This window comes from Pseudochaenichthys georgianus, chromosome 2 (genome assembly GCF_902827115.2).
Source record: "Pseudochaenichthys georgianus chromosome 2, fPseGeo1.2, whole genome shotgun sequence".
In the NCBI taxonomy this organism is placed as follows: domain Eukaryota; kingdom Metazoa; phylum Chordata; class Actinopteri; order Perciformes; family Channichthyidae; genus Pseudochaenichthys; species Pseudochaenichthys georgianus.
This window is the reverse complement of record NC_047504.1, coordinates 9,823,798-9,845,119: the sequence shown is the minus strand read 5'-3', so window position 1 is coordinate 9,845,119 and position 21,322 is coordinate 9,823,798. Positions and strand designations below refer to the sequence as shown.

Below are 21,322 nucleotides of genomic sequence, written 5' to 3'. Positions count from 1 at the left end.
ATCAGAGAGCTTGCTCACACCTATGTGTTATCGAATTTAGGATCAGTTTACCAGTAATTGGTTTACTACTCATTACTTAAAGGCCCTGCACAGCCATACAGGTGTATTCAATTGAAACAAAGCATTCTCACTAGACTCGACTGACTCCACCACATCCCTTCAAACGCTTGAGGTGAATCCTTTCTGCCAGACTCTTAAACATAGGACATACAAACTTAGTGAAATAAAAGAAGATATTTGGTGTGCCAACTCTCTGTGCCTTCTTCACAGCGACTCACAAGCCATGTGAGTGTCGGCGTTGCTGCTGGCAACGTTGAAACACAGAGGTATAAGTGGAGAGGAGATACAAACATCACTAATTGCTTTGCAGGACGGTGCCAGGTCAATGTGGCTTCACTGCGGCTCTGATGCTGGCCAGGGCCAACGGGTTAGGATTCAGGCCACGTCCCCGCCCGTAGCAGTGAGGAGAAGTGCCTCGCCGTTAATGAGATAAACACAGACATTAGAGCGGCTCAGCGGGGGCTCGGAGAGGGCGAGAGGAGGAAGAAAAAGAAGTAGGTTGTGAGACGGAGGAGGCGAAATAGCGACGGAGAGATATGAAATATTTACAGCGAGAAGCCTTGGTTAATTTCTTCCAAGTGTGAGCTTCATTAAAACGAGAACAGAGGTGACGAGAATATTTTGTAAAATGAGACTTCCAGAATGATAATGGTGATGGTGGTCGTTATGGCGATAAGAAAAGCCCACTGTGGCGTAACTGCTTTTTTATTGGACAAAATGTTCAAATATTCATGCTCCATATGCTGCGTGACAGTTATCGCTCTTTTTCATGTGCCCACACACACACACACACACACACACACACACACACACACACACACACACACACACACTAGTGGATTGTCAGTGCCTGCTGCGACATTATACCCATATCTCTCATTAAGCTTTTTCCAGGCAAAGCCACTAATGAACACACAGAAGTAAGAATGAGTTGGTTTCGCTGTGTGTGTGTGTGTGTGTGTGTGTGTGTGTGTGTGTGTGTGTGTGTGTGTGTGTGTGTGTGGTGTGTGTGTGTGTGTGTGTGTGTGTGTGTGTGTGTGTGTGTGTGTGTGTGTGTGTGTGTGTGTGTGTGTGTGTGTGTGTGTGTGTGTGTGTGTGTGTGTGTGTGTGTGTGTGTGTGTGTGTGTGTGTGTGTGTGTGTGTGTGTGTGTGTGTGTGTGTGTGTGTGTGTGTGTGTGTGTGTGTCTGACTGTGTAGAAATGTGAAGTCAAAGAATATTCGTGTGTGTGAGTTAAACAGCCTCTTTTCATCAACTCCTGCGTGCTCTGTTGAGTGAAGTGAATATTTCATCATAAGTGTCCAAAACATATTATGGTGCATAAACCTTGCCTTCAAAATAAAAGCATCCTCCTGAGGTCTTAGTGTTATGAAGAAAGGAAGAGTCGTTCAGGTGGTTTCAAACTAACCTTTGTGTCTGTTTTGGTGTTGTCCAGGTTTGGTAAGAAGAAGGAAGACAAGAGCAAAGACGCCGGCAAGTCCTCCAAAACCAAGCTGGAGGCCCTGAGTGAAGAGGAGCTGGACAGGATCCCGCCCCAAAGAGACGGGTATGACTGGGAGGAAATATGTCTTTTTATAGTTTAAAGTTTGTATTTCCTTACAAAGTGCCAGACATGTCCCTCTAAACTGCCGTCTTCCACTAAATGTCCGACAGCTATGAGCCGCGTTACGCCACTATCGAGTCTGGCCACGCCACCCCCGACTCGGCCTCCTTCCCCGACGTGGAAGACGACGACAGCGACCCGAACTACGCCCGCATCAGCAACTTCCGCCCGCCGCCGTCGCCCCAGGCGTTTGTGAGTCGCACGCCCTCCCCCGCCCCGCCCACCGGGGGGTCCAACCCGCTGAAGGCCTCGGAGGAGGAGCTGGACGGCCTCTACGCCAAGGTCAACAAGTCAAGACCCCCGCCCACACAGGCAGACAGGTGATCACTCTTTACACTTTCAAGGACCACACTTCTGACCCCACATGCATTGTAATACATATAAGTGTTTTTAAATGTGTGTGTGTGTGTAGCAAGTTGTGCAGGTACACCCAAGGTCACACACCATGGCTTGACCGGCATGCCTGAGGGAGTATTTGCACATATCTAAATTCATGCGCTGCCAGAAAATGCATAAAACATGAACGCATGCTTACACTGTAGCAACACCCTTATGTATGCACACACCCACACACTCTTACACACATGCATGTTTCCTTCCTTTTAGGGCACGGTCTCTCCCTGTTTCTCCCCTTATTGACGTGCAAACACACACACACACACACACACACACACACACACACACACACACACACACACACACACACACATACATACAGGGTCCAGGTGCAGCCGAGCACATCCTGAAAGCACAAGGTTGAATTTGAATTCTTTTCTCAGACCACCAGCTGTACCCGTGTCTGTTCACACTACGCACGATAATGTGTGTAAGGCAGATGCGTTATACACATATGAACGCTAAAGGATTGCTGCTGGAATTACTTGAGTCAATCTCAGGGGTGCAAAGATAAATAAATGAGTACACAAAAGTGTTTTAGAGTCAGTTTTGCTGCACTAGCCTTCATTGTTAACCGAGTATGGATGTGAACACGAGTTGAATTTGAAAGTTTTCCTGCATGCCTTCCAAAGAAGTGAAGGTGGAGGTATCTAACAAGCAATTTGAGTCAATACAATGTGAGTAAAACGTATTATTGATGATCATACCCGGACGGCAGAGCCCACCGTATTATATATTATTACCGCTGAAGTTTCAGAGTCGAACTTGCAGTGAATCCAGAGGGGATTCTAATGCAAATTCCTCATTCCCCGTAGGAAATAATACAGCCACATTAAAACTTCCCTCAACACAAACTCTCTGACAGAAGTTACTATTGACTTGCAAATCAAAAAAGCTAAGCCCCAGACACCCAATCTCATCCAGAGAAAGAGAAGACACCGAGAGGAGGAGAGGCTTGGACATGGAGAGGAGACAGATGGGAACGGAGAGGAGTGACAGACGGAGGGACGCGGAGAAGAAGAGAACGCGGCGTCGAGAAGGAGGGAAGAAAGTGAGAGCCAAAATGGAAAGAGAAATGGAGAGGGAAGAAGTCACAGAGGAGAGGAAGAGCGATAATTAGCCACAGTCTAGCAGCCTGACAGATCTGTTAGACCACTTTAGCTCTCATCCACTCGTGCTGGGTACTTCATTACCAGCCTGTTTTCTCCCCCTCTCTCTCTCTCTCTCTCTCTCCATCGCTGTGACTCTCGGTGTGTCCAGTCTCCGTCCCCCGGTTTGCTCATAATGTATATTAGATAGTCTTTAGCATTAGCATGATGGACGAGGGGCCATCTTTGGCTTGTTAGCTTGGTCTCCAGCGACAAAGAAAGACAGAAATAAATGTCTATTAGCGTCATGAGTGGGCGGCCATATTGCCAAAACACAAATGAAAGGTACTCTTAAAGAGGCCATATTATTCTTTTTGGGGTTCTCCCGTTCCTGGAGTGTGCTATCTAGGTTTATGTGCATGTAAAGGCTAACATCCCAAATCAGACTGGCTCTGGTTTCAGACAGAGGGTGAACAGAGGTGCTGCAGCTCAGGCAGTATGAGCTTTTTGAACATTACATCATGGAGACACTCCATAGAAATATGAACCTGAAAATGTTGTCTTTGTTTCCATTTGAAATGAAATCTAACACATGTAATATTAGCCATGCTTTAACACTAAGAGTGAAAGTCCTACCTCCATACGAATAGAGGTATATTAGTAAGGATGCCACAGTCACTCCCATCCACAGCCTCGTCGGCGGTTACTTCCCACCTGCGGCTGGGACGAGGGCTCATTCACAAAGTCTGCACATCTGTTAAAACACAACGCAGCCCGCTCGAGGTTGGAACCCCTGTGCTTTCATTCACACAGACGTACACACAGCCAGAAATAGACACACACAGAGCCACCCACCTGTCGTGTTTATCTAGGCGAGAAAAACCTGGTGTAGCCTAGCAACAATGCTGTGTGTGGTCCGGCTTTTTATGGGACCACAGAAAAATCCTTGGTGTAAGCGTACCTACTGTGTGTGTAAAATATATATATATTCATGAGTTGAAGTGCGTGTCGGAGTACGCTATGTTCCCACAAAGCACGGCATGCACGTTTCTTTCATTGTTTCCAAGGGAACAACATATCTTTCATCATCGTTTTAATGATGCTGCTCATTATGCAAGTGAGACATCCTCAATGCTAATCGAGCTTTATCCAAATGTTTTTGAAGGTACATGTGCATGCCTCTGCCCACTCTGTGTTTGCATAGTTGAGCCAACTGAGACATGATAGCCCCCCCCCCCCAACTCCCCTCCTGTCAGAGCCCTCAACAGTGGACTCTGGCGCTGTCTCCCTAATTTACCGTTGGACATTTTCATTAGGCCTTCAATGGCAGGTGTGTGCCGTGATGGGCGTCACATCTGATTAGAGCTATGCTAGAGGCTGACCTGTGGAGGAAAAAAGGTTAGCTATGCTTGTCAAATTGTATTAGCCAGAAGGCACCGCTCGTAGCCGGAGCAAGAAGGAGAAGAGAGAAGTAACGACTCCAGGGAGAGGGGTGTGTTGTGCTAAGAAAAGCAAGATGAAGGCGAGCTTGTAAGCTAAGACAAATAAATGACACATCAGTGAGCATGCTCCGAGGTTTCTACAACGAGGAGAACATGCCTTTAAGTTCACCTGACACTGCGGCAAAGTCAAAATCACTGGAGACAGCCTCGACTAATCGTGGAAACATGTTGTGAAAGAAACTGCAAGCTGCTTTGGATGTAGATTTCTCATTCCTGAATAGTGTTGGCTTCTCATTTTGGAGCGGCACAGATTTCTTCCCCTACAGAGAGGACGGACTGGAAAGCAACCAGCCACATTATATAAGAAGACATCCACATGCAGAAAACACAGCCTGCTCGGATTTAGACAACGCCTGACCTAGCAGGAGATCAAAGGGGAAAGACAACACGTCATTAGTGGAGGCTGCGTATCAAGTCTTTAAAGCCTGTTTTATTAGAGCAACTTCCTTTCTGCATCCAATCAGCTCCCAGCCTTTCCTTTGCTCATGGCCAGTTACACGGAGGACTAGTGTTAGATTGTGAGTTAATCACGTTTCATTTTTATGGCTGAGCACTTAGCCACCACAGAAGCATGATGAGTAATCTGTCTGTTGTGTTAGACGCCATCGGAAACAGTTGCAGCTCTGAAGGGGGTCTGAAGTATGAGGTAGTGTTGGTTACACCATGGGAAGTGCAGGATCCAGTGTTCGAGACACAGCCTGGATGTGTTTGTGTCGGGGGACATTAAAAAGCCTCCACAGAGTTTCTATCTGACTCTATTCCCAAAACTGTACCAGGAAATCAAACACTGACCACGCACTTTGATGCCTGCTCACCTCCAGCTCGCAGGCAGTGAAGACAAAAAGTGCCTGTCTGAGCGTTTCCCCCCCCGGTGTGTTGTGTTTAAATCAGCCGGCGGCGGCGAGAAGCAGTCACCAAATCAGCCGGCCGCCGCGAGAAGCAGTCACCAAATCAGCCGGCGGCGGCGAGAAGCAGTCACCAAATCAGCCGGCCGCCGCGAGAAGCAGTCACCAAATCAGCCGGCCGCCGCGAGAAGCAGTCACCAAATCAGCCGGCCGCCGCGAGAAGCAGTCACCAAATCAGCCGGCGGCGGCGGCGGCGCACACTTCCTAATTAGTCTGCCCCCACACAGGCTCACACCACAGGATAGCTGCATTTCTCACACTCTCTCCCGCTACCCTTTCATATCTGAAGGTTGTTGTTCTCACTCCAGTTCCCCTGCTCCTTCTTTTCACTCCAAGTTTCCATCTCCGTCTTTATGTTGCCGTTTGGTTTTGCTCTCATTCTGTCTTCTGGTGCATCTTTCATTTCCTGATCCTGTGTCTCATCTCCTCTTCCTCTCGTCTCCTCCTCCTCCGGTATTACTTCCCTCGGTGCGCTCTCGGATCGACCTGCATAGTCAGATACTCTGAAGTATGGATGGATTATGATACTTGCGCGGAAAACACGTCCGGCTTAAGTGGTAGCAAATTCTGTGGTTGAGCTAATATGGCGAAATAAGACTTTATTGATGTATGGATTAGTTGCAGTCTATTTACATGTCCGACACTCAGGCTGATGCTTACGAGCTTACCGCCCTCTTGGAAATGGATGCTCACACAGGGTTCTTCCTGAAGGGCTGAACTAAACAATGTGGACAAACCCAAACCCCTATTTGGTACGAGTGAGTCTCACATATAAAAGGTTTGTTTGAGGGAAATCCGCACACATCCCTGGTTCCCATCGCAATCTGACTTTAAGGTCGACTCGTGTTGGATAGTAAATCTATCTAACACGGGGGTCTGTCTGCAACCGGTCTGAGCCCAGCTGTCTCTCCGTGTCAAAAACAGTCAATTCTATCGAGAGCATTTTAAATCACGAAAGCTTTTTTCCGTCGTGTTTATGCAACTGGTCCCAGGTTCGCAGACAGGCAATCAGCAGCCGTTATGAGCTGCTGATGACACCAGGGGAGCCTTCCTGCCTCCCTCACACACACATGTAGGACAGCATAAATGTGTCTACTTATACACACACTTATGCATCCTCTCCCTCTTGTGACACTGTTTGGAAAGCAGCCCGCTAAAAGTGTCAGCCCCCCCCCCCCCCCCCCGTCTTATCCAGAATCAGCCTCCGGCTTCTGCTATTAATATGATAGCATTTGGCGTTGTCAGTGATGGAGGCCGCGGCGTAATGAGATAATTACAGTATTGTTTCTTTGGAAGAGCGACACGCACGCTCAATCAACATGGCAGCTTTAATTACGGGCCCAGGGATTGGCTAATGGGTTCGGTAGAAGAGGAGTGGCGTGAAAAATAAATAAGCACAAGTTGCCGTCATGCATCCGTTCTCCAAGGGTCCGTTGTTTGTGTGTTTGGGCATAGGGAAGAGCCAGTGGGCGGCAGAGGCGAGTAAGAGCAATAAAAAGCAAGTAATAAGTGAGTAAATAAATAATACGGGAGATTAGGGGGTGAATATCTGAACAGCATGGCTGTTGCAGCGCTATGGGGAATGCAGATTAGCATTGATTAGCTGAGCGTTGAAGCGATCTCGAGAAGCCCGTTGGATACATCCTTTATTTAGCAGTAGCATCTACAGTTTTTCATATCGCGTGTATAACTCATTATGACATCCGGACATGTTCCCCGCGTCACAGCGAGTCCCACATACTCAATTACGAGGATTAACTCGACGTGGAAACACACGCTTTTTACACATTCCTGAGGTTCACACAAACACACTCAGATTTTCTAATTAAAGGCAGGGTCACGAGAGAGACTTAAACACGTAAGCTACGGACTTCACTAATGAACCTCTCTGCTCGGTGCCTCGCTCTCCTTCGGTCAATATCCGCCCGGGGGTTAGACCATTAGCATGTACAACACACCGCCCGTTTGATGGAGGCTGCGTGGGTGTTTACCTGCCAGACAAAGGCCTTCCTTACGTGCACTTGTTTGAGTTTTGCAGGGTGGAAGAAGGGCTGCAAAGTTTGCCCCTTTTTTGGAATATTTGTTCACAGTGTATCTCCCGCAGACGAAACGGCAAACGAGCAGCGTATCAGTGTCAACATGAGATACGGTTTCCAATGCCGCCAGTAAACACAGATAAACGGCAGCACTATGTCGTACTTTGCTCACTCAGGCGCACCATTTTGTGTCTGGACTTGTGTGTGTGTGTGTGTGTGTGTGTGTGTGTGTGTGTGTGTGTGTGTGTGTGTGTGTGTGTGTGTGTGTGTGTGTGTGTGTGTGTGTGTGTGTGTGTGTGTGTGTGTGTGTGTGTGTGTGTGTGTGTGTGTGTGTGTGTGTGTGTGTGTGTGTGTGTGTGTGTGTGTGTGTGTCCGTACTCTTGTTTATGCATGCTCTGTACTCCCAGGTGTGTGTTGCTTATCTAGCATTAAGGTCCAGTGAGCATGATGATGTTTCTCTTAAAGTTTTGTCCCAATTCTCTCCTAGTTCTTATCTTTTCATTTTGTGTTTTTTGTCGCTGGGGTATTTTTCTTTTTCGCATCTCGGTCACTTGAAGGTCAGGCGCAGTGGGATCATTCGGGGGACGACTTTTCAATGCGTCTGCAGTTCAATTGAGGAGGCGCCGCATTGGTCGATGTCACTTTACAGTGAAAAGGCACATCCATCAAGTGCCTTTCCCTCCTTTTCCCTGCTCCATTTTCCCACCTTGGTTTCCTCTGTCAGCTGGGGGAAGTTCAGTTCATGCACTGATGTCTTCTCAGAGGCGGTACTTTGTGGATATTGTCTGTCAATCTTCCCGCGCTGTCAAGGGTTGTCGCTGCAAGGCAAGAAAAATACAGGTGGATTCAAGAAAAGGATGAACCTGAATGTGCCATGTTCCTCCTGGCTTTCTCTTCCCTTTTTAATCCCCAGCTGCGGTGTGAAAATTAAACCGTTTATCTGGATTTACTTTAGGAATTTGACTTGAAGGCCACGATGAGAACCCTGTTGGTCTTTTTACCTAAATCCACAAGATTTAGCGAATAGCTTCTCGGCAACGATCTGCCATTTTTAACACCCTCTCTGTCTGTCTGCAGTGATCCACGTCTCCAGGGGCAACGCAGGGAGTACCAGCAGAACCGAGCCGCTCCGGGATACGATGAGCTGGAAGCCGCTCGACGCAGAGCGCTGGAGAACGACCCGAGTCGGGTAAGTGCGCATGCATCTGTTGTGTGTAGCTTTTTAGTTTACAAGGAGAGCTTTTTTCCGCTTCTTGCCCTAAATATCCATCCAAACGCCCAACACGCCCACGCTGGACACCATTTTCAAAGATTGAAATGTCAAATGAAGGAATACGTGTCTCCAGAGCTCTCCGGTGTTCCTGTGAGGCCGGCCTGTTTTCCCCCTTAGCCTTTCTCGGGCTATTTTCAGCTCCCTTGTTAACATTTTGAGGTGCCGTGTGCCACCGAGGCGCGCCCGCTCTCCTGCTCGTTTAGTTTATGGAGAGATCTATTAGACCGGTGACATTTCCATCCACCCTTTCCTTCGGCTCAATACAACCTCCCTCCGCTCTTCTCCCTCTCTTTCTTTAACATAGTTTGGACCCGAGCGGCCTGCCATCTCCCTGCAGTCGCCTCTCCTAAGCAAGCTGCACTGCTACACGTCCCTGCGCCTGTATCGATCCGGCCTGAGGAATCATTTCATTTCCCTCCGTACACTCCCGAACTCCACCACGGAGATCAATAGCCATTTATCTGACATTTTAAAAAGGGATCTTATGAATTGCGTGCCCAAGGATGCAGAAAATCACACTTTGATCCAAGTCAGAATTCTTTCCAAATGGATTTCCTTTAAGCTTGCAACGGGAACTCTACTGACAGCACACCCAGTCACCTGACAACATGCTTCCTGCTGTGCTCGCTTCCTCGCTTCCACGTGTATATTGAGCAATGAAGCGCTGCCAACCAGTCTTCATTAGGCAGAGACACTCCCCGGCTGCTTTCCTTGAGGCCCAAAGGTCTTCATCACTCACTGCACTTCCCTGTGCAGCATGCGCCGCCGCCGCCTTCAGAACCCAAACGCTGATGCAATTAAAGTGCAGCCAGCGTGAGGCGCAACCTCTGCCCTCGTTTGTTGTTTTTCACCCAAAAAAAAGACATAGGTGTGTCCACGGTGAGAGCCAGCGGTATGTTGGTCCCCCGAGGAGCCCGATAATGAAACACCCCGTCTCACAATCACACACACGTGGCGAAGAAACAGTACAACCGTAAAACACCTGGGAAGTAATATCAGGTACGAAAAGAAAAGAGAGGAGATGGGAGAAACACGACATGATGGCGGAAAAAGGATTGTATTGTACGAACAACTGGAAATACATCTATATTTTCCCATCAGTTCTCAGTAGATGTAGGAAACAGAACTGTGTGGATGCAGATATATACACATTTGAGACTGGAATAAGACATAATGTGGATGGTTGCTACCTTTTAGTTTAACTGTGTCCACACGACATTACTCCACGAATATTCACCTGTTTTCTCTCTCCGTGTGGTGCAACTATAGCGCGGCGCTCTATCGCTGGCTTCGGCCTTGTGTGATCAGCCTTTTAGCCGCCGCCTCAACCACCAGCGCCGCGATGCTCTTTTATGCTATCTCTGTAGCCTTGAATGGTTAAAAAGGTCTATTCAAGCTCTCCACACAAGACCAGGAGCTCCCTCTCTGAGTGGTTTATGTGTGTGTGTGTGTGTGTGTGTGTGTGTGTGTGTGTGTGTGTGTGTGTGTGTGTGTGTGTGTGTGTGTGTGTGTGTGTGTGTGTGTGTGTGTGTGTGTGTGTGTGTGTGTGTGTGTGTGTGTGTGTGTGTGTGTGTGTGTGTGTGTGTGTGTGTGTGTGTGTGTGTGTGTGTGTGTGTGTGTGTGTGTGTGTGTGTGTGTGTGTGTGTGTGTGTGTACTGTGTGTGTGTGGAGAGCCACGTTTCAGTGGGTGCGTGTGCAGCTAAATCCGGCCTTCAAACAGGACTGCATGTCCCCCTCCTCATCTCTCTCCCCTAACCCCTCTCCCTCCGTGTCCCTGTCTTTCTACCCGTCTCTAAGTGACCCTTCCCCCTTGTTCCCTGTCTGTGTATAGGTCAGACTTGTAATTATGAAAGTCGCCCTATCCCCTTCTCTCCGTCTATTTTCTCTCTATGCTAATGATAGGCTCGCCGTAATGTCTTGATGGCCAATTAAACCACATGGCGTTTTCTTTTCATGGACTCCTTTGTTCTGTAAGTGGGGAATAACTTTTCACATGACATTGTTATTGTACAGACGGATAAAGTTTTTTCAAACTCAATATTTCCACAATCTACAGTAGAATGTTGTGCTTCACATTCGTACAGGGATAAATAAGAGGTCTATTGTTAGTGAGAACGTCATTCTTTCCAACATCGATGAAGCAGAGGCCCAGATATCTCATCTTAAATCCATTGTGTTATATAAATGTCCGATATCCAAAGACAAACTGAAAGCAAGTATAATACTGTATATATAATAATTATTTCTGAATAAACAGGATTTTGCAATTATCAAAAAGTGGTGAATTTTGAAGAAGATTTCGACTGCTCAGGTAGCAATCAAAATATCATGTTTTCTGTTTTGTAAAAGTACTGTTATCCAGTGTAACAAAGACGCACACAGTATAGAAAAAACACACACATACGCCCATGAACTCATCTTATCTTCAACTCATTACCCTGCGAGTCGTAAACCACCGTGGCAGCACATTAATGAACACAGAAGTCATTGAAAAAGCACACACACGACTACACACTCAGTCATTATAAAACACACACACAGAGGCACTCGCAAAAGTCCAGATACGACTTGTCATCCGTCGCGCAGCTGTTTTATGTACTTCTCTCTAATGTCGTGTGTGTGTGGACATCCATCACCTTGATGATATTTTAATGTCACATCCTCGGGCTGTCTCAATCCCCCCCCCCCCCCCTTTCACTTTCTCTCTCTCCCACACGTCGGCCATCACTTCATAAATAAACCCCCACATCATTAAGTAAACACGCAGCAGCCTGTCACCGTGATAGATGACACACACACACACACACACACACGAGTACTGGTAGTATGTGCCTACAGGCAAAAGCCCCGTTGGGTTTGTGCGCCCCCGGTCCTAATGAGGTGCACGTATTCGACTGTGATCTGAGAGTTAGGCGTCAGGAAGTTATTACCAGCTGCAGATGGGACCGCTGGTTATATGTTGATATTTATTCACTGGTGAAATCTGTTCCTGCGTTGACCTCGCAGGTGCCTCCTTACATCACTCCCTTTTTCTCTCGCTCACCTGAGGACACACGCTCACGGTGCTAATGGGGGTGCTGGCAGGCCGTCCCGCTGTGCGTCTACTGTTGGGGAAGCTGCTTCTAAAGACAAGAGGGGCACCCGAGGGAGATGATAAGGGAGTGGCAGCGAGGCAGGAGAACGGAGAGGGGGACATGTGTTTACACAGTGGTGGGAAGTACTGAAGAAACAGCTGTACATGTTTTAAGGTACCTGCACTTGAGTATTTCCACCTCTGCTCCACTATATGTTGGCAGCAGACTTTTTACTCTTTTGCAGGTAATGTTATTGGTGGAGCCCTATCATGTTAATTTTTGGGGTTTATATTTTCAATTTGTGCCAAATCATTGATTATCTACTATGTATGATTATGTATAGCAGTTTATCTCATCATTAACAGCTGCAACATTTAAATGGCAGACATTAAAGCATCATTAACTTTGATAGATATTATTCAGAGAATGGCCCCTTTAGATAACAACTTCTTTTAGATTTGGTATATTTAGCTTTTACTTAAATGTACTTAACTCACTTATTACTTTTACTTCAGTATAAGTACAGTGCTACTTCCTCCACTGCATGTTTATGAGGACAAATAGAAAACATGACAAAGCAATAACACAAAGTCTAAGAAAATAAGATGGATAGATTAGCACTTGTATCAGGGTGAAGTTGGATTGGCGCGATGAGGAGACAGGTGGGACACATCGACCGAAACAAGGGAAGGAATGGAAAGGGGCAGCAAGACTAATACGTGATAGTTTAGAAAATGTATAGTCGAAATTATGGAGGCGTGTGGCGCAGTGGGTAGAGCGTTGGTGTATGGATCACAGGTTCAAACCCCACTGCAGTCAGCATGTCGTTGTGTCCCTGAGACACTTCACCCCAAAGTGCTCCTGTGGGGATCGCCCACAGTATTGAGTATGAAAGTCGCTTTGGATAAAAGCGTCTAAAGCAGTGGTTCTCAAACTTTTTTCAATAATGTACCCCCTTTGAAAAAACAGTTCAGCCACGTACCCCCTGATCAGCGCAAAAACAATGTGTTAGGGGACAAAATGCTTATAAAGAGGTACAGTACGGCGCTGCACCATCAGAGTCTGAGTTATTAAAACGACAACCTTCTAACTGAGAAACACTTAAATGCTACATTTCAAATGTTTACAATCCATCACTAAATTCATGGCAAACCAATTTTAACATCATGCGATAACACTGAGACGACATTAGCTGCTTTGAACTGATCTTTTTAATAAGTTGTACTTAATGTAGTGAAACATGGGCTCGAGCTTCACTGAGGGCCTTTGTCATTCTGACAGCGAGGCAAACTGCAGCTATTACACTTCGCCTTTTGAAATATGTGAAACTCTGTTCATATAAAACCCACACTGCTCAAACCTCGTTACTTTCCCTAAAATGTGTATATTTATTTATTTATTTATGTTGGGGCGTGGGGAATGAAGAGAAAAAATATATGAGCATGTTATGAGCATGGGATTTTGACCCCTCATATAAACACATGCATAATGCTGTGCTATACTTTGCGGCCACACGCCGTTGTCAAGCAACGCTTATTGTTTAGGTCCTTTGAAAAGCAGGCAGTCATATAATTAACTAGAACTAGCTGGATCTGATAGATTTGGACGTACACGCGAGTGAAGTCTAACCGGACGGGAGAGAGGGATCAGATCAGCTGCTGCTGACGGAGAACACGCGAACATGACCACAGCTCCCCGCTGTGACGGACCGTTGAGCCGAGCAAAATACACTAAGAGTTAGACCTAACACACTTAGCTAGTTTATCTACTCTGGAACTAGCTAAACTAGTTATAAATATATGTATTATTTACTGTCGGGTCACTTCTTACAGGTTATTATCCAGAGTTTCTGTAAACCTTTGAAGAAAGTAATTAATCTACTATCAGCAGTTTGTTTAAATGCATTAAGGTTTTATTATTAACATAAAATAAATCTCACGTACCCCCTGCAGTACTCCAACGCACCCCTAGGGGTCCACGTACCCCCATTTGAGAACCACTGGTCTAATAAGTAACATTATGGCACGCAGGGTGTCCTCGAACATGACGTTACAATCTACCTGAGGCATACGAGGAGATTTCCCTATGGGGGTTGCTGTTATGTTAGCATGCATATTCATTGTGTGCAATACATGTTTGGTGTTTGCTCGCTGTCCAATTAATTAGAAACTTTGTGCAAATAAACTGTTATAAATGTAGAATTGATAAAAGAAGTGGAATGGGCGAATGGGTGCGTGGGAGACGGAGATGTGTGCATACGGAAGACAGTGAGGAAGCAGGAGCAGCTGGTCCGGGGGTGTTTCTCTGAAGGAGGCAGCACTAATGTTAGTCTAATGCTAGTGTTAATCAGGTTAGCATATGCCCCGCGTGTGTGCGTGTCTGTGTGTGCGTGTGTGTGTGCATGTGTGTGTGTGTGTGTGTGTGTGTGTCTCTCTCTCGATTGGAGGTTTTACCGATGCACCTGCCATATTTTAATGAGGAAAGAGTGACCAGCTAGCACACACACAATCACTCAACATATCTCTGTGTCTATCTGTCTCACTTTCTCTCTCTCTCACACACACACACACACACGCACGCACGCACGCACACACGCACGCACACACACACACACACACACACTCTATCCCCATGGGAAAAGCTGCATTTGAGGCATCCAGTCAAGTTGGATTCAGTCCTGCTTTCTATTTGTCATGCTCACAAGTTTAGAAACATGTAGCCTGGACTCACTTTACACACACGTGCACACACACATGCACACACACTACATACAAGCACAGTAGTTACCAACGCACGAGTACCAACGCCCACTCACACACATTTTATAACAGACCTTTAAGGGGTTACATACCACAAACACATAAGAAACACACAATCAGGCAACTATTACACACACACACACACACACACACACACACACACACACACACTGTTTTCAGAGTTCATGTCTCTGGCTGCAGCCAAACCCACGCTGGCAGCTCACACACACACCAACTTTTTTGAGGGGAAATCTCGTAATTCCGTAATTACACGAAGGGCTGTCTCCTGATCCTGGTTTCCTCGTGAGCCTCGGTGCAGCAGTCGATGCTGTGCGCTGATCAAAGCCTTCCCCTCGGTCCCACAGCTCTGGACCGGGCCGCTGCTATTCTGGATCCGTGTAATTACACAGGCCCCGCCACAAGTTAGTGTTTGGATCATACACCCCAGAATAACCCTGAACACGCTACTGCGACAGAGGGGGAAAGAAGGAAGGACACTGTGGAGGCCATAATTATGAAATGAAAGTCTTGCTGCGAGGACAGTTCCTCGGTACAAGTCTCGCAGGATCCTTTTAGGTTAAAGCACTTGCAGGAGAATTGAGATGAATCCATGTTTGCATGCACATGTGGTTTCTTGTGCTAACAATCCAGATGAAGGCACATTATCCGGATTAGATGCTTCGTTAACGTTCTGAAAACAAATGTGCTTTTGTGAAATCCTCACACCGTGTGTTCTGTCACAGCAGAGGCACGACATACTAATGAAGATACCACTTGAAGATGTTCCCCTTTAATTGTTTCCGAGAAGGAGGTGTGAGGCAATTTCTTTTCAAGATTGTTAAATATCTCCATTCCTTTTGACCGACTTCATTTCCTCCTTCTCCAGAAACACACACGCGCTGAACTCTTGCCGCCCCCGGGGGCATTATGTTTCTTCCCACTGCTATCGAGAGTTTCCGCTCGCACCTTTTCTCTTGGCAAAGTCACAATGAGCGATTCCGTCCACGGCTCGTCTCTGTCCTCGTCTCCGCGGCTCGTCCCCGAGGCTCCGAACACTCTTCTCTTTTGTTTCAAGTCGCTTCATTCCAATGCTGCGCAGCAACCAGCTGAGAGTCTGTTTTACTTCCTCGTCTCCTTCCTACCATCCGGGCTGACGGAGGCCTACGGGGAGCGATCTGGCGTCTGTCTTTATCCCTCAGCGTGTCTCTCTCTGGCCTACGGGCAAACTGCAGAGTGTGATCGGTCTGCCAGTTGATAGACATCTCTCATTCTGCTGCTCACTCCTCTTTCACTTCAAAGCTCGTCACCAGTCGCTTGAGTTAAAGAAGGAGAGGCTCGGTGAGGTCGGCTTCACGTCTCTTTGCTGAGGTCGCACCTCATCACCTAACCAAACCAACTTGTGAAGTAATGCTCTCATGGCTTTTGTTGTCGTAACGCTGTCAATTTCAACTTGTGTTATTCTTGATACAAGAATGTTTGGTTACCCCACTGGTCGACTATTCCTCGCAGCTCTAAAACAAAGCCAACATGTGTTTTACTTCTTCGTTTAATCCTCAAATTGAGTTCATCTGGAGAAGAAAAAGAGACAATGGATACGTCGTACGATGAGGAACTCAAACAGATGGAGGACGGAGAAGAGGACCCTTGTGAGACATTACACTGACAGACTGGGAGATCAGAAAAGCTGCTTCATCATCAAGGAAAGGAAAACCTCTGAGGCAAACCTGTGCTTCCGACAAACAAACGCCACGAGGACGAACTCTGGAGCGCCTGGACTTGGCAGGAGGTGCATCGAAAGTGTGCGAAGGTCAAACACATCCACCTCACGACATTTGCAGCAGGCCATCGGAGGACGTGAGGCGCTGGAGTGACTCATCAAAGCCTCGCCGGTGGTGGTGGTGTCGACCCCCACATCCCCTCCTCTGTTAGCGTAAGGCAGACGACTGGAGAGGTGTGTGCTTCAAGACCTGGAACAAGCTGTCTCTGTAACTCACACACTATCGGGGACTTCACTTCGCTTGCTCACACACACACACACACACACACAGGGGTATTTGGGTGTTATGTCAGCGAACAGCAGAGAGGCAAACAGTCCCACTGAGAGGGGAGAGGCACCGGGACACGACTTCAGTACACAAACAACACCCCACGGCCACGGCCACACACACCGACACACACATGGGACAGGTTACGGGTGGGAGTTGATTGTAGCCTCATGTGACACACACATGTCGGTCCCCCTCTCTGAGGCAATGTTCTGCAAGCCACTAATTATGTTGGCGGGCAGTTTAGTAGAAATGTAATATTCTGTTTACAATCGGAACAAACCAAAAACAATACAAGTGATTTAACCCGTAACAGGGATGACAGAGTGTCCATGTGCGCTGGGGGTAAACACATTCTTATATGGACAGTGGAACATGGGTGTGATGTGGTTAAATGGGGTGTTATACGGGTTGTTAAATATGGGTGTACTGTAGAGAATAGCAATCAATTCATTTCCCCAAATATTTATATGTGGATGCCCTTTCAAGGATATAACAATCATCCAGTTCTGAAATGTTCCTTTCAACAAATTAAATACTCTCATGGGTTGCGAAACATATTTCTGTGTGTCCGCTTCCAGCCGGTGACGTCGGTACGTTTCGGGGAAAGTAGAACTTGTACTTAAAAGTTCTCTGAAGCATATAAACATTTAGACGTTTTTAGTTTGAGAGCTTGGCAAATGTATTCAGACGGATAAAGTAGTCTGTCGAGAGACTTAGCAAAAGCATGTACAACTCATACTTAGCTAGATAATTAGCTAACCAGTCTCTTCCCCCTACCTGTTACATCCTCACATGGGAGGATTGAACACACACACACACACACACACACACACACACACACACACACACACACACACGTCCAGTCAATGTCCAAAGCTGTATGTAAATGTATGAAAAGCCATTTGAAGGTCAAGAGTTGAGGCCGAGACAAACACTAACAATGAAGACAATTACCAGCAGATTGGCCTATTACCAAAATAGGCTGCATTCCAGTCTGAGTGTGTGTAACCTTTGGACCCCCGGTGTGTGTGTGTGTGTGTGTGTGTGTGTGTGTGTGTGTGTGTGTGTGTGTGTGTGTGTGTGTGTGTGTGTGTGTGTGTGTGTGTGTGTGTGTGTGTGTGTGTGTGTGTGTGTGTGTGTGTGTGTGTGTGTGTGTGTGTGTGTGTGTGTGTGTGTGTGTGTGTGTGTGTGTGTGTGTGTGTGTGTGTGTGTGTGTGTGTGTGTGTGTGTGTGTGTGTGTGTGTGTGTGTGTGTGTGTGTGTGTGTGTGTGTGTGTGTGTGTGTGTGTGTGTGTGTGTGTGTGTGTGCGTGTGTGTGTGTGCCATCTGCTGCTAACGAGCAGAGTGCGCAGGGTCCAGGTGTGGGAGTGTTTAGTGTACACTGGGGGGCAAGTGAGCCTCCTGTTTGATACACACACACTCGGAGCGTCTTAATACAGCATAATCTTGTGTGTGCCAGCGGCTTAGCAGGAAAGAGCTGCTCTGACCTTTCACAGATTTGGTTGGTTATTAGTCGGTAACTATGCCAACAAGCTATTTTATGAAAACATGTAGAAAAACGTTCTATTGTAGAAAGACACTCGATCAGATACACGAGGGAATGAACAGAGAAGTTTAAGCGAGTCTGCGAGATGATTACCCGAGCAAAGGATGTGTTTTAACTGTTTGACCGTCTGTTTGCAGAATTAGGGAATAACGATGTTCATATAACTTAGTGGAAGAGTGTTGTAAAGGCCATTCTATAACACGTAGGTTTGAGCAAGCTCTCTGATTGGTCAATAGGCGTGTTTGATTCCACGATCAAACAACGATCAAATAGAACGTGCCTAATCACAAAGTATCCAGTGGCCTACACACGCCACTCGCCTACCGAAACTACTTCCAAGCCTACATCGTGTGGTTTCCATAGCGACGTTTAGCGACACACAGCCGTTACACTGTCTCTCGTTGGAAATCGGCCAGAGAAATCATGTCCGTTAGCGGGCATAAAAATGAGTCATCGCTTCGCAGCTACTGCTCCATCTCTGGACAACAGAAAGATGTGGAGCAACGCGCTTTCTGCCGGTCCGGGACACGCCATGAAACGGCCACTGGAGGAAAGCTCTTCCTATAACCTACCCGTGAACACCACGGCACCACCTGCTAAAGAGTCTGGCATGGAGTTCATGGAGAGCTGTTTCAAAAATTGCACTTTTAATGGCAGCATGAACATCCACCTTCATTCTGAAGCCAAAATGTTAAATATGTAAATAAATAAATAAATAGCCTAATTCAAGAATTGTTGTCAATAAATTGTTGTCAATAAATTGTTTTCAATAAATTGGTTAATAATATATTATTTACTATAATTATATCAATAACTGTAAGCGGGGAAGCAGGAGTGTTCGATTGATCGGCTATCGTTACCATGGGAACTACTTTTGAGGAACTACTTTCTGACGGAGATTAACTCGAGCAGAAAGCGTAGGTTTGGGAGCAAATTAGCCACATTATGAAATTATTTTAGGATATTGTTGATTACAATAATAGTTTGTGTTATAGAATCGCAATCATATGACTGCTTAATTAAATAACACATTACATCTGTGAGTGATTCTGAATCACAGGGCGAATATAAAATTAACTTTCAACAGCATTGTATGGAAGTGCATTGGTTCTGACTTCATATGGTGTCGGAACAATTGAACAAAATAGTATAATAAGTCCTCTTGAAGACTGAAACTACATTGACCAGTTCTATCTGAAAAGGCAGCGCCCTAACATCCATCCATCCTGACTATTAATGTTGTTTTTCTAAATATGCATGCATTCAAAGCCTCCTGCAGACATCTGTGCATCTTAACAACATGTTGCGTCATGTTACCCTGCAGCCTGTGTGTGGGTGGGTGTCTACCTTTATATATAAAGGTGTTGTTTCTCTGTATTTCAACATAACAAGTTTACCGTCTTGCTCTCAACAACAAGTGGCAGTTTGACTTTCCGTTTTGTTTTGCGTACCCAATCTTTAACAGATTTCCTCTCTGCCAGCCCCTTCCCTTAATCTGCCCCCCCTCCTCTCACGGGGCATCAGCACTATCTCATCACAGTGGATGGATATCGGGTGTTTACCGCCTCCTCGTGCCAGTCGGATGCAGGGCTTGGGGGCGAGGCTGCCAACAGGAGGTGGGCATGGGGCGCCAGCAGAGGCTCCACACTGAGACACATGCGTAATGAGCATCCAAGACGGATGGAGGGAAGGAGGGAAGAAAGGGATGGATGGATGGATGGGAGAGGAATAGATGGCAGTACAGGAGGCTAATTATGCCGTTGGCAGGAGACGGCGCAGCGAAGCGCTTTGGAAAAAGGCAAATCTGAGCATCTCAGTCCCCGGATAAAAGCCCCGCTCAGGCATTGTGTCAGAGCACTTGGACTCTCGTATGAGGCTTATTGTATATGGGAGCATTGCGACGCCAAAAGTGCTCCAAGAAAATTCATTTCCTGATCCCCGGCAATACTTTCTGATGAATGCGACAGCTGTGCTGCTGGAGTTGATTGGGGTGTGTGTGTGTGTGTGTGTGTGTGTGTGTGTGTGTGTGTGTGTGTGTGTGTGTGTGTGTGTGTGTGTGTGTGTGTGTGTGTGTGTGTGTGTGTGTGTGTGTGTGTGTGTGTGTGTGTGTGTGTGTGTGTGTGTGTGTGTGTGTGTGTGTGTGTGTGTGTGTGTGTGTGTGTGTGTGTGTGTGTGTGTGTGTGTGTGTGTGTGTGTGTGTGTGTGTGTGTTGCAATGCATATCATCTGGCACTGTCAAGACGGGGCTTTCTAATTTGGAAAAAGGGACATTTTTCTCATTCACACACACACACACACACACACACGTGCCAAGCACTCTGCCGGAGCGTTTGTCAGCTGCAGCGATGACTCTGCACTATTATACTCTTTACAACAACGATTGCTCCTGATGTTTAAGCTGATTTGCTCTCCCCAAAGTATTAAAAAGCAAGTCTGCGGATCTGCTGATTGTAAGCTTTGGGTGTAGATTACACACAGCCGCAGTGAAAGACTAAGAAAGTCTTCCAACTTTACGATTTTCCCACAAGACACGGTAAAGAGAAAAGGGAAATGCTCTATTGTGGTCTGGCAGGCGGTCTGGAGAGAATCTGCCAGCTACTGTCTGCACGAGACATTGACTTTCCACTGATAACCACACACACACACACACACACACACACACATACTGCAGATACACATGCGGTGTCACCAGGTTCAGCACGAGGACGTGACCTTGCGTGCGAGGAATAACAACTTCAACGTTTCCGCCTCTGGCGCTCTGAAGACGAGGCCGGTTTCTGTCTGACCGCCAATTCAGATGTTCTTTTACTGTTGCGTTTTGTCTCTAACCCGGATAATTTAATTTCGCTGTTTTACCAGTTGCCATGGTGAGACCGAGACCTACTGTGTGTGTTTGTTTACAAGTTCATCATCTGGCACCGAAGCAGGCCGTCTAATTTGGGGAAATGGGCTTCTGCAGAAACGGCTTCCATATGACAGCCATAGTGTGTGTGTGTGTGTGTGTGTGTGTGTGTGTGTGTGTGTGTGTGTGTGTGT

The 21,322-nt window shown here is 46.7% G+C and overlaps 1 protein-coding gene across 1 annotated transcript in view; it reads left to right on the top strand.

Annotated features, from left to right (window-relative positions):
• pard3ba (par-3 family cell polarity regulator beta a) overlaps positions 1–21,322 on the top strand; it is a 168,113-nt gene that overhangs the window by 133,323 nt on the left and 13,468 nt on the right. Inside the window, exons 20-22 of the mRNA XM_034101017.1 lie at positions 1,494–1,604; positions 1,712–1,981; positions 8,666–8,777. Coding sequence (XP_033956908.1) covers positions 1,494–1,604; positions 1,712–1,981; positions 8,666–8,777 — 493 coding nt within the window. The remainder of the gene's footprint in view (positions 1–1,493; positions 1,605–1,711; positions 1,982–8,665; positions 8,778–21,322) is intronic.